Source organism: Arvicola amphibius, chromosome 6 (assembly GCF_903992535.2).
Source record: "Arvicola amphibius chromosome 6, mArvAmp1.2, whole genome shotgun sequence".
NCBI lineage: Eukaryota > Metazoa > Chordata > Mammalia > Rodentia > Cricetidae > Arvicola > Arvicola amphibius.
In genome coordinates, this window is record NC_052052.2 from 47,867,841 (window position 1) to 47,881,146 (window position 13,306).

The window sequence follows — 13,306 nt, forward strand, 5'->3', positions numbered from 1 at the left end:
CCATCCTTCAGAAAAGTCTAAGCTTTGTTTCATGTTTTCTTATACCAGAATGTTCTTCTCACCCGTTTTGTCCCAAGTAAAATCTTTTAGGATATTCTTAAATGTTACATACCAAGACCTTCTCACCTGAATTAGAAAATATCTAGTGTTCTAAATCTAATCACTTTATACTGCACTAAATTTTAATGTGATAAGTATTTGCACACACACCTTACCCACCAAACTGTTACATTCTCTAGGGAAGATACCATTTATCATTCTTTATTATTAAAGTCTTAATAATTACCAAGACCTCTTTTTGGCTACACAGCAAACAATAATATTTTGGAGGGTTTGTTCGTATTTTAAGACAAGCTCCCATAAAAACTAGGCTGACCATGAACTCACTCTGTGGCTAAAGCTGACCCTGAATTCCTGCTCCTACCTCCTGAGTGCTGGGATTACAGCTGTGTGCCCATACCTGGCTATATTTTGTAGTTAAATAATCAAAGTGATGATCGATAGAGGTGAGTCATGACTGTAAATGTGCTGATTATATTCCTACATAAAGAAAGTTGGGGGCTGGAGAGATGGCTCAGAGGTTAAGAGCACTGATAGTTCTTCCAGAGGTCCTGAGTTCAATTCCCAGCAACCACATGATGGCTCACAACCATTTGTAATGAAATCTGGTGCCCTCTTCTGGCCTGCAGGCATACATGCAGACAGAACACTGCAAACAAAATAAATAAATCTTTTAAAAAAAAAACAACAAAACAAAAAGAAAGTACAGTTTATGTGTATGGGTGTTTTACCTACATGTACATCTGTGTACCACATGACATGGTACCCACCGCCTGCATGTGTGTCTGTGCACCACATGACATGGTGCCCACCGCCTGCATGTGTATCTGTGTACCACATGACATGGTGCCCACTGCCTGCATGTGTGTTTGTGTACCACATGTGCATGGTGCCCACCGCCTGCATGTGTATCTGTGCACCACATGCACATGGTGCCCACCGCCTGCATGTGTGTCTGTGTACCACATGACATGGTGCCCACTGCCTGCATGTGTATCTGTGCACCACATTGCATGGTGCCCACCACCTGCATGTGTATCTGTGCACTACACTGCATGGTGCCCATTGCCTGCATGTGTATCTATGTAGCATATGTGCATGGTGCCCACTGCCTGCATGTGTATCTGTGCACCACATTGCATGGTGCCCATTGCTTGCATGTGTATCTGTGTACCACATGTGCATGGTACCCATGGAGGCCAGAAGAGGATGCTGGAACCTCTGAAAGTAGTTTCAGCCAATTACTGGCACAATGTGGGTGCCAGGAACCAAACCCAGACTGAATGACCCATTTCATCAGCCCACGTTTTTTTCTTATTTCAAATTATGTTTAGATTTATTAGTAAATGAAATATTCGTTGCAGGCTAAGAACAAACAGTCCAGTATCATAACCCTTACTCTCCAGGCCTGTCCCACTTTGTGTCTGTACATTAGATATTACCCCATCTTCAGTGGCTATGATAAATCCTAAAGAAAACAGTGCCAAACATCAGTAAATGCTCAAGTATACTCTCATTGCTACTAGTGTTATTGTCTCTTTTGTCTCTTTACCTCTGACCTTTTTCCTACAATCTTTCTTATTACCAGAAAATTTTTCTACAATCAGATTTGCCTAGATAAATGTATTGCCAAAACTGCAGCCATTTCCAAAAATGGTAATGCCAAGCTACATCTTGGTTTTTTATCCACAGACACAATTTTTCACTTTTTCTCCTATTTTTATTTCTTTTGATGCCGCTTTTAATCTCAATTTTTAGTCACTCTAATACTACATAATGATAACTATATTCTTCTCTGTGTCTGTGAAAGTCACTATCCTCTAGAACACTGTATCCAACCCGTTTGTCTAGCAAATTCTGATTAATCCCGCAAACCCAAAGCAGTCAGACATCTTCTCTGAAATCCGCTCTAGTGCACTTTCACCGGTCACTTCTCTGCTCGGCGTGTACCTCAGACACAACACTTCTTACAGTGACTGCTTGTCTATTTGGAACTGTGCTCTATGACACCAATATTCACTTTATATTTTTCAAACCTACCACACGTAATACGACAAAGCATTAAATACGAACCTGCAGAATTAAATCTGGTACCACCCCAGTCTCTGTAGAGATATTTTGTTTGTGGTTTAACAAATAAAGCTGGACTGGAGATCAGAGTGCAGAGGTAAGCCACTAGAGGCCAGGGAGGGGTGGCACACAGCTTTAATCCCAGTACTCAGGAGACAGAGGCAGAGAGATCTCTGTGAGTTCAAGGCCACCCTAGGCTCCACTAGGTTGAATCTGACTGAAAGAGAAACAGAGCTCACACAAAGGTGATCCCAGCACTAGGGATCCCACGCCTTTAATCCCAGCCCTAGGGAGGTGGAGACAGGAGTGATATGGCTGGGTGGGGAGAGGAATATAAGGCAGAAGGAGACAGGAGCTCATTGCAGACTGAGGATGTAGTCTGAGGCAGCAGTCTAAAGCAGTCTGGAGATGCAGTCTGAGCATGTGTGCAGACTGAGGATTTTGTAGAGACAGGATCGCCCCTTCAGTCTGAAGAGTCAGTAGAAGTGAAAGTTCTCTCTAGTGGCTGATTGCTCTGCTTCTCTGACCTTTCAGCTCTCACCCAATAGCTGCCTCCGGGTTTTTATTTTTAAGAACAATTGGAATCCGTGCAACAAGACTGAGGGTCATACTCCATCCCTCATTTGAATCTTCCTCTTTCTTCTTCACCATCCATTTCTTTCTCAATCTAGTAATGTGTCTGCTCTGCCACAAACAATATCAGCAAACAGAAACCTTTGACTCTGAGACTGTCTTCAAGGACTAGCTCAAGACATAATCACACCTCAATTTGTCATATTCCAAGCAAGATTACAATGTATGTTTACCTCTTACACTTTCTCATTATAATTAAATGCATGGATTTTCTTTTTTTCTTTACTTTTTTTTTTGGTTTCTTAAGACAGGGTTTCTCTGTGTAACTGCCCTGGCTGTCCTGGAACCTGGCACTCACTTTGTAGATCAGACTGACATTGAACTCACAGAGATCCACCTGCTTAGACTCCTGAGCACTGGGATTAAAGGCCTGTGCGCGTCACCACCTCAGGCGCGTGCATTTTCTTAATCATAACAATAAAGCCTCAAATCCTCGTTTCAGTCAAAAACCACAAACAGTTATCAAAGCAAGCAGAAGCAACCCACGCAGTAATATTTACCAATCCTTCAAACAGAAAAAGTGCACTACCTGAGTAAGGGTTAAGAGAAACCGTCCACCGCACTGTGAGTCCTGCTAAGACCACGAGTGTCATCCACGACCAGTTCTCCATAGTTCTTCAAATTCAGGGAGGACAACAAAAGCCAGGCCAGAACACTTCCCAGGAAGTCAGTCACTTGTCTCCTTGTTCAAAGCAATGTCACCGTCTCTGCAGTTAGGAGCTTGACAGGATTCTAAAGGATGCTCAGCTTCAACACAGGAGAAGTAGCCTAGGGAGAAAACAGAACCAAAATTTAATTTAGCACCCTAGCAATGAAGCTGCTCAGAAACCTGGGAGCTTGTGGGGAAGCGGGGGAGGGGTTGGAAGAGCTACAGAAGGCTTTTTATGCCCGGACTGTGAAATATACTACAAAAGGCAATTTCTTATAAAATGTGATGCAATCATGTCTAAAGATAAGATAGACAAAGACTTATTTTTACAAGCGAGTACTTCTGAAAGGTGCAGATAGTGGCGCTGTCTATGTACGGCATGTGCACCTAGAGGCACACACCTGCACTTCCAGCATCTGGGAGGCTAAGATATGACCCCCATCCTGAGACCACAAAGGTAGGAAAGGGTAAATTATCTCTGGTACAGAAGAGAACTTTTGTCTTTGCATTTAGTTTAGAAAAGCCTCCCACTGGTGTAACTTCTATAGTACTTATAATATAACTCATTTCTCTTCCTTCTCTCACACCATCTGTGCGCTAGCCATACACGTCAACTTTCCACGTAACAGAAATAAAACATTTAAGACAAATGGTAAGAATGACCCAAAGCTTAGAAGAGAAATAAAAATACAAAAAAGTTTAGAAAAGAAACAATTAACCGCCTAGAAGATTCTTTTCACCCTTTTCTACCGTCTTCAGGCTGAATGGTGTGTTTTGTCTTACTGTCTCTGCAGCGCTGGGGATGGAACCTAGGGCCTCTCACACAGCTAAGTATCACATCAGAGCCATGTCCCAGACCAGGCTGGGTGGCTGAAAGCAGGAAGCAAATGGGCAATCATGGGCCATGTTAAACATACTGAGAAAACTACAAATAACAAGTCAACTAATACAACTGGAACAGTCTACCATTTACATTTAAATTATTTTCTTACTTAAAAATATCAGGGGGCTAGAGAGATGGCTGAGCGGTGAAGTGTGCTTGATCTTGGAGCACAAGAGTGTCTCCTCTTGGAGAGGAGTCGAGTTCATCCCCAGCACCCACAGCAGACAGCTCACAGACACCTAATTCCAGTCCAGAGGATCTGATGCCCTTGTCTGGCTTCTGTGTGCACTGGCACGCTTGGCATACACTCACACAGCCATAGCCACACACATAAATAAAAATAAAATACTGAAAAACAGTGTAATTAACTATTTTTAAAAACATCAAAAGCAATGCCAGAACTAACGGAGTCTGGGGAGAATGACTCAAAGCACAGAGAGGCTACATAACTCCAATACTACACGCTTACGGCTTGAATGACAGAAACCCCCTTCCTCTCCACTGTGTTGCTCCTCTAGTCCTTTGCTCCTCAACCTGCCATCTCAGAGACAAGACAGAATCAAAGATATCTCACTTTCCAACGCTGACTCTGAACTTGGCACAGGCTGGAAACCCCTACAATCCACTCAAATGCTTTTCAGTCTTCCACTAAAGTCTCTTCTAGCAACAAGCCTACTAATAATACTGAATCATCAGCATCATGAACTTAACAAACAATGGAAGGCTTAACTTAACGGAAGGTATAGTGCTGACTCGGCTTGCCAAGAGCCCAATGGTGAAGGACACAGCTAGGTAACAGGTGAAACACATAAACCCAAAAAGTTTCTCTAGCAACTATGGAATAAATCTAATTCTAGAACTAATAAGAATTTATAAATTCAAGTACATTTAAAGCATTGCAGTTAATATGGGGGGAAAAATCAAGTGTGTGCTGAGTGACCAGAAGACACAGATAACCAGTGTGTGCTGACTGACCAGAAGACAACAGATATCCGGTGTGTGCTGAGTGACCAGAAGACACAGATAACCAGTGTGTGCTGACTGACCAGAAGACAACAGATATCCGGTGTGTGCTGAGTGGCCAGAAGACACAGATAACCAGTGTGTGCTGACTGACCAGAAGACAACAGATATCCGGTGTGTGCTGAGTGACCAGAAGACACAGATAACCGGTGTGTGCTGAGTGACCAGAAGACACAGATAACCGGTGTGTGCTGAGTGACCAGAAGACACAGATATCCGGTGTGTGCTGAGTGACCAGAAGACACAGATAACTGATGTAAGGAGGGCCGCTTGTTGGCTCCCAGCTCCTCAGCCCCCAAACAATCACACAGAAACTATATTATTTAAATCACTGCTTGGCCCATTAGCTCTAGCTTCGTATTGGCTAACTCTTACATACTAATTCAACCCATTTCTAGTAATCTGTGTACCACCATGTAGCTGTGGCTTATCGGCTAAAGTTCCACCATCTGTCTCCGGCAGGGCTACATGGCTTCTCACTGATTCTGCCTTTTCTTTCTCCCAGAATTCAGTTTAGTTTTCCCTGCCTACCTAAGTTCTGCCCTGTCAACAGGCCAAGGCAGTTTCTTTATTCACCAATGGTATTCATAGCATACGAAGGGGAATCCCACATCATCTCCCCTCTTCTATTTAATAAAAAGGAAGGTTTAAACTTTAACAGTAAAATTAAATATAACAAAGCAGGTATCAAGCAAAAATAGTTACAATATCTATATCTACTTTATCCTTTATCATGACTAAAGAAAACTATGTAACTATAAATTCTTCAAATCAATCAAAGACTCCAGAAGGATATAATATTACCCAAGTAAACAGGAAGTACATTGTAAGCAACTTCCAAAATTCTAGAATTGACAGAGCCATCTTACTGCCTGGACAGTCACCCAAAGTTTTTCTGAAGTTTCTTGCCAAATGGTCAACGAACTCCATAAGGAGCCTCTTTGATGCCCATCTTTCTCTTGAAGTAGATTGGTGCTGCCAGGAACTGATATGTCTCATTGTCATGAAAAGTCCTAACTATATGGTGTTACAAATAAAAAAATTACCTAAGGGATTTAGAAAGGGGTCTCTGGGTATGTGTTCTGCGAAGCTATGAATATTGCTATTTGAACTAAGTAACAGTAAAAAAATGTGTTCACTAGGTGATAACTCAATGAACAACAATTTCCAGCACAGGTTTTGTAAGCATGGTATATCAAGAAAATAGCTTAGGAAGAAATGGCATTTACTTGTCATTTAGAACAAAAATGCCACAAGAGCAAAGATCCTCCTTAGTCCCTTCGGTGTCCTTTCACACTTAGAACAGGGTTGGCAAAAGCGGGGGAGGGGAGAGAGAGAGGGGGAAACTATGTGGTTATTAAATGAGACACAGGGTCTCATCGTGTTGCTCTAGCTGGCCTAGATTTCGCTTATGTATATCAGGCTTGCCTAGAACTCCAAGAGTTCCGCCTGCCTCTGCTTCCCAGAGCCACCACGCCGGGCTATTTCCCCCTTAAATTGTGAGTGCTGTTCCACCTGCAAGCGCAGCTCAGCAACTTTCTCAGGAAGCCACATGCAGGCAGCTGGAGCATCACGACAGAAGTCAGCCGCCAAGTTCCAAGTTGCTCCCTTTCCGGGCCGAGGGACCCTCGGGACTCCCAACCCCTGGTTCGGCGGGGACAGGATCGCCCGGGTCACTCCCGCCAGGCCGCGTCACCACTGCAGGACGGCAGCACACCGAGGGCCCCGTGGCTGGGCGAGGCCTTGTGCCACATCGCCCGTTCGTGCCGGCTGCCAGCACCTCCCCAGGCCTGCCGGCTCCAGACCGCTGCAACCCCAGGCTCTTACCAGGCACCGGACTCCGGAATTGGCGCCTGCACAGAACCAGCAGAAGCGCCTGCGCACTCACCACCCGCGGAGCAGGCGCGCTTCCGTCGTCCCTCACGGGAGCGAGCCCGTAAGGCGAGGGGGCGGGGCGGTGGGCGTGACTGGGCGAGGCGGGGCGGGGCTGCCGCCTTTCGGGAGTCCAAGCCCTGGAACCCGAGAAGTTTGGCGGCCGGGGTTAGGTCAGGGGCAGGTGGAAAGCCCCTTGCTCTTCTTTCCCGGGATCGCGGCCAAGGCCCGAGCGGCTGCTTAGCCCATGGATTCCTGTGAGGGGCGGCTCCTGCCCGCTTCGCAGTAGCGAGCACTTGGCCAGTCCTCACCCCAGGCGGCAGGTCTTCCTTCTGGGCCAGTGCCCTCCAACAGCCACCAAGCCAGCCTAATTTCTTGGAGCTAAGCAAACACCACTGCCTAAACGGGCTGGCAAGTCGCTTCTAGTGAGAAACCGTTTCTAGAGCCTCTGAGTTTGAGCCTAGAAACACTAGCTTGAGATTGTCATAACACGTGGTGATAGTATCAACCCGTGGGAGGCTAAGGCAAGAGGATCAGGAGTTAGAGGTCAGCCTGAGCTACATAGCAAGACCCTGTCCCCGAGCCGCTGAAAAAACAGCTCGGTCCCAGAATAGACACTGCATGCCCCATCAGGCAACTTGAATCGCCTATTCCCACATTTGCCAAAAATAATATTCCCCAGTTTCCCTCACACCCTGCTTCTGAACTGTCCCATTCTGTAGACACCAGCTCCGATATAAGTAAAAACAAATATTTGGCTATTGCTAGGACTACTTTGTTTGTTTGGGGTGTGTGTGCGTGTGCGTGCGTGTGTGTGTGTGTGTGCAGATATGTGTACCTGTGTGTACTTGTGAGGGCCAAAGGTCGACACTGATATCTTCCTCTATCCATTGCCACCTTATTTTTGAGACAGCATCTCTGACTCAATCGGGAGCTCACCTGTTTGACTACAATGACGGGCCAGTGAACTCCAGGTATGTCTGCCTATCTTTGCAACCAGCTACCTCTGGGAGTTGAAGGGCAGTCTTGGCTTACATGAGATCCTGTCTCACAAGAAAAAAAATTACTTTGGAAATATGACAAGCTATAACCAAATCCCTGTTCTCACTAAATTTAATTTTCTTTGGAAAGCATTTTCATTAAGAAAAAAAAAAACAACAACAAAAACAGAAAGCAGTAGAAGGAAGTGCATGTTGTCACATTAGTGGTACCCATTACATTACAGCCCACAGAAGTTGAGACAAGACTTGGGCTCCGTGTAAACCATCAGCTATCAGGACATGCTTCGTCCTGGATGAGCCACCTTGGCTCTGAAAGAAAAACTGGACACCAAGAGCATGGGTGTCTGAATCTAGACCAGGGAAATGGTTGACACCAAAGTCACGGCAGCTGAAAAAGTACAGAACATTTCTCCCCCTTACACGGCGGTTGATGACAGAGAAGAGCTGGAGGAGCTCTGAGCTGCAGGCTGTGGTGTTGCAATCACGCAGTGATCAGTAAGGATCCATTAAGTGACATTTCGCAGGGAGTCAAGTATATACAGTGCTGGGCTAGAGGAAACTTAAACTGGTGATAATGGGTTGGATGAGTCAGAGGGAAAGGTTCACGGCCAGCCCAGGGTGAGAAGTAGAAAGGGTCAATGCAGCAGGGCCTGTGTCCAGGTCTTTGTAACACACTAAGTGGGCGGAAGCAGAGTGAAAAGGAAGGAAGACTGTGGGATGGCGCCCAAGGTTTCGAACTGGGAAGCTAGGAGCTGCCTTGAAGGAAGATGCTACACTATAATGAATGTGATGTGACATCAACACGACAAAATAGGAATACTTGGGTGCCAGTTGTGAATCAGAACCCAGGAAAGAGGCTGGGGCTAAAGATAGACGAAGCGTTTTTATTTGCTGAAGAATAAGGAGCGAGTGGAGGAGGAAAGTGGACAGCTGTACGTGAGCGGCTGTCCGTTTAACCCACCAGGAGGGAGCTGAACCGAGGAAGTCTATAGTGTGTGTACACATGTTGTGCGTAGACCAGCTCGTCCTCAGCATGCCTGCATATCCAGCTCGTCCTCAGCATGCCTGCATATCCAGCTCACCCCCAAACCACGCCTGCGTCTTGCAGCCTCCATCTCTCCACTCAGAGACTACAGGCTCCCTAACTTGTCTTTCCTTGGTAGCAGGCTCTTGGGATAGCTCAGTCTTAATCAATAGGTTCCCTCTCAATCTGCCACCGGGACATAGGCCTCCAAGATGAAGAAATGACGAAATAAACCTGCTGTCATCGGCTAACCCATGCCAAAAGCATCACTGTGTCACAAGAGCCCCAAAGACATTTGAGGCTTGCAGGGAACTATGGGCTTGTCCTGTGGACAGGACTGCTACACTCACCAGGGCCATCGGGTTTACCTTTTGGATGAGGTTTCTGCTTCTCCTCTGCAAGTCAGGAGCTGTACAGCCCAGCTCTGTGCTGCTTGCTGATTAATGCCCAGTTGACTTTATGTTTCCATTCACTATTCAACTGTCTTGTCACACACTTCATGGGGTGTGTGTGAATGGGTGTGTACGTGGTGGGGGTGAGTGTGTGTATGTGTGGGGTATGTGTGAGTGTGAATGTGTGATATATGTTTGAGATAGGTATGTGTGTATATGTATGTGGTGTGGGTGTGTGTACATCTGGGGGTAAATGCAGGCTGAGTGTGTGTATATGTGTAAAGTTGGGGGTGAGTATGTGTGGGATAGGGGGTGGGTGAGTGTGTGTGTGTGTGTGTGTGTGTGTGTGCCCTTCAGAGGCCAAAGGGAGAAAGAAGTTGCTCTAATACAATGTCTTGGGTGCCCGCTGTGAATCAGAACCCAGGAAAGTGCGGCAAACCCCCCTGGCCAGCAGGGAAGAACGACCGACCACCGAGTCGAGGATTCTTCTCAAATCACGCTTTATTGGAGCCTCTTGGTTGTAGGGAGAGCAGGAAGCGAAGGGCCCAGAGCACTAAACGGCAGCCGCTTATATAGAGAGAGCGGACACGGGTCGTGCCTGGATTGGCTACTCGCTCATCTTTCGATGCCCCCGGCCACAGGATTGGCCAAGATTACTGCGCACTACTGCGCATGCGAGAGGTTCCGTCTACAGCCTTGCCATATATGGAGTTGTTTACTCGGTAGTGCAGGGGCTCGGTGCCATCTTGTAATGGCGGCCAGCAAATCGGCTCCCTGCAGGAAAGAATCTGAAGCTAAAGATAGATGAAAGTGTTTTTATTTGCTTTTATTTTAAGTGATTGCTATTGGTTAGTTGGTCAGTTTTCATGATTTTTGTTTGTCTTTTTTGCTCCTGTGTTTATGTGGTTCCCCTTTTATATATTCTTATTATTTTTAAACCATTTTCACATTTAATAACTGAAAACAATAACAAATTCCTTGTAAATGTAAAACGTTTACATGTAAAACATGTAAATGAAGTGTAGCATGAATAATAAAAACCCAGAGACAGATAATGGGGTTCAACCTGAAGGTCAGAAAAGCAAAGCAGCCAAGTGACTAAAGAGCTCTTACCTCTATGGAATCTTCATACTGAAAAGAGAATGAGTTCATGTCTCCCCTCATCTTATATTCCTCTCTAGTTCTGGGATTAAAGGCCTGCACCACATTCGCCAGGCTTCTATGGCTAACTAGTATGGCTGCTGGGATTAAAGGTGTGTGCCATCACTGCCTGACCTATATGGGCGACCAATGTGACTGTTTCATGTTCTGGTCTTCAGGCAAGCTTTATTTATTAAAATACAAATGAAATTTCACTACAATGAATAAGTTTTGTTATACTCAGAATACCATTAGCAAAACAAATCAGTAACACACACAAACCCAGATTAGGGTCACAATTATTATTTCTGGTGAAAGGAGCCACAAAAAAAGAGGTATTATAAAAATTTATTTACATTTCTAGAAATGATACACTCTATGGCGGCGAAGATCATTCCTGCCCCTAACAGAGGTTAAGAGGATGAGAAAGGAGAGCCAGACTGAGAGTTGGGGATTGTAGGACTGTTAGGTGTAACGGAAGGTAGGGGGGCAGACCCAGTAACAACCTGGTCTGACGAATGCAAGAGGCAGAAAGACAGGAAGTCTACAGTCGCCGCAGCAGGTGGGGAAGGGCTGGGGAGACGTAAGGCAGTACCACCTGTCTCACCACACTCAAGACACCTATGTTATCATCCTTGATCTTACTGTTATGACTCTGCACGCAGTCCAAGGCAAAGTACGAAAGCTTGGAAAGTAGGTACAGCTCACCACGACCCCCAGTTGTTGCAGTAACGGCAGTGGAGGTGGCAAGGGTGGCACTAATCTATCCTCCACACATGTGCAGGCATACACACCTGCACACAGATGTGTACATATATGTGCACTGGATACACACACACACACACACACACAAACACACACCACTATCCTCTGTCTATCTGTATTCTCCTCTTTTAAAACAGGTTTTCAAAGTTCTTACCTTAACCAATTTAAACTTTTTAAAAAAGCAGTCATTTTAAGAGCACATATTGTTCTTACAGAGGATTCAAGACAGGTTTCCAGCACCCGTGTAGGTGGCTTACAACCACCTGTAGCTCCAGTCCCAGAGCATCTGTTACCTCTCACCTCTGTAGACTCTGGTACTCACATGCATAACACACATAACACACACACACACACACACGCCTGCGTGCGCACACCAAAACAAGATTAAAAACAAGTTGGGCAAATTCTAAACTCTGTAACTCCATGTCTGATATCAAAACATTCTTCAGATCTCCAACTCCTTTCAGTTTTATTGACTGTAACACATGTCTTTCTCTTGGACTGTTTCCACTCCCTTTTAGTAGCTTTCCTTGGCAGGCATCTCATGGCTCTGGCATCTACAAAACCTTGAGTTCTCCAAGGCAATCCAGGCTTCAACTTCACAACCTCATGCAATGACCTCTCTGGGCCTCCGTTCAGGGACACCCCTGATACATACTTAGCCTCAGAGGATTTCCTCAGTAATGGGGGCAAAATCCATAACCCCTGTCTTCTTTCTTTAACTCTAAAGCCAGAACCATATCACCGAAGCTGCCAAGTTCTGCTGCTTACTAGAGTTGGAACATGACCCTTCATTTAATTACATCTTCTCCAGCTTTCTGTTTTTAATAATCTCCTTCATTGCCTAAGTTTGGTTGTTCTGGAACTTGCTCTGTAGACCAGGCTGGCCTCAAACTCAGAGAGCCATCAGCCTCTGTCTTCGAGTGCTGGGAATAAAGGTGTGCACCCTCACACCTGGTTCTTAAGTTTTTCTTTAATTCATTTTTACAAGTTGGAAACTTAGCTGGGTAGGTCACCACTCCCTTTATTCCATTTCTTATCTCCTTGAACATAGGACTTAGCTCCATTCCACTTCCTGGTGCTCCTTTTCTCCTCAGATATTTTTCCTAGCTCAGTTTGCTACTTTTCCTTGGAATGAACACTAGCAACCACATGACAGAATCTATACTAGACTGTTTTGAGGTCTCCTCTATCATCGGAATTAATTAAAAACTCTTCATTTTAGCCTCGGGCAAACTTTTTGGACAAGAACAAAAAGCAGCCACACTCTCTACTAAAATATTCTAAGAATGATTTCTAGGCAACGTACTATAATTCTTGAAACCTCTTGAGCCAGGCCCCATAGTTCAAATTACTCTTAGAACCACTGTCTTCCTAATCCACAGTCCCAAGGTACATATTCCTTCAAACAAAAATATGGTCAAGCCTGTCACAGCAATACCCCACTCCTGGTACTAACTTCTATCTTAGTTAGGTTTCTATTGTTGTGAAGAGACACCATGACCATGACAACTCTCATAAAGGAAACATTTAATTGTGGTGGCTCTCTTACAGTTCTGAGGTTTAGTCCATAATCATCATGTTACGACTTGGTGGTGTGCAGGAAGACATGGTGCTAGAGAAGGTGTTGAGAGTCCTGTATCTTGACTCAAAGGCAACTGATAATGATTTATCTCACTGGGTGTGGCTTGAGCATATATGAGACCTCAAAGTCTGCCTCCCCAGTAACACACTTCCTCCAACAAGAGCACACCTCTTAATAGTGCCACTCCTTTGGGGGGTCATTTTTTTCAA

At 45.2% G+C, this 13,306-nt stretch overlaps 1 protein-coding gene across 2 annotated transcripts in view; it reads right to left on the reverse strand.

Moving 5' to 3' along the window:
• Positions 1-7,248, reverse strand: part of Alg6 (ALG6 alpha-1,3-glucosyltransferase) — a 40,393-nt gene extending 33,145 nt beyond the window's left edge. The window contains exons 1-2 of one of the 2 annotated variants that reach the window (XM_038335284.1): positions 7,146-7,248; positions 3,293-3,531 (exon numbers count right to left, since the gene is read on the reverse strand). In XM_038335284.1, coding sequence (XP_038191212.1) covers positions 3,293-3,374 — 82 coding nt within the window. In that variant the 5' untranslated portion in view covers positions 3,375-3,531; positions 7,146-7,248. The other variant, XM_038335285.1, reaches the window with a different exon arrangement.
• Between the last annotated feature and the right edge of the window lie 6,058 nt (positions 7,249-13,306).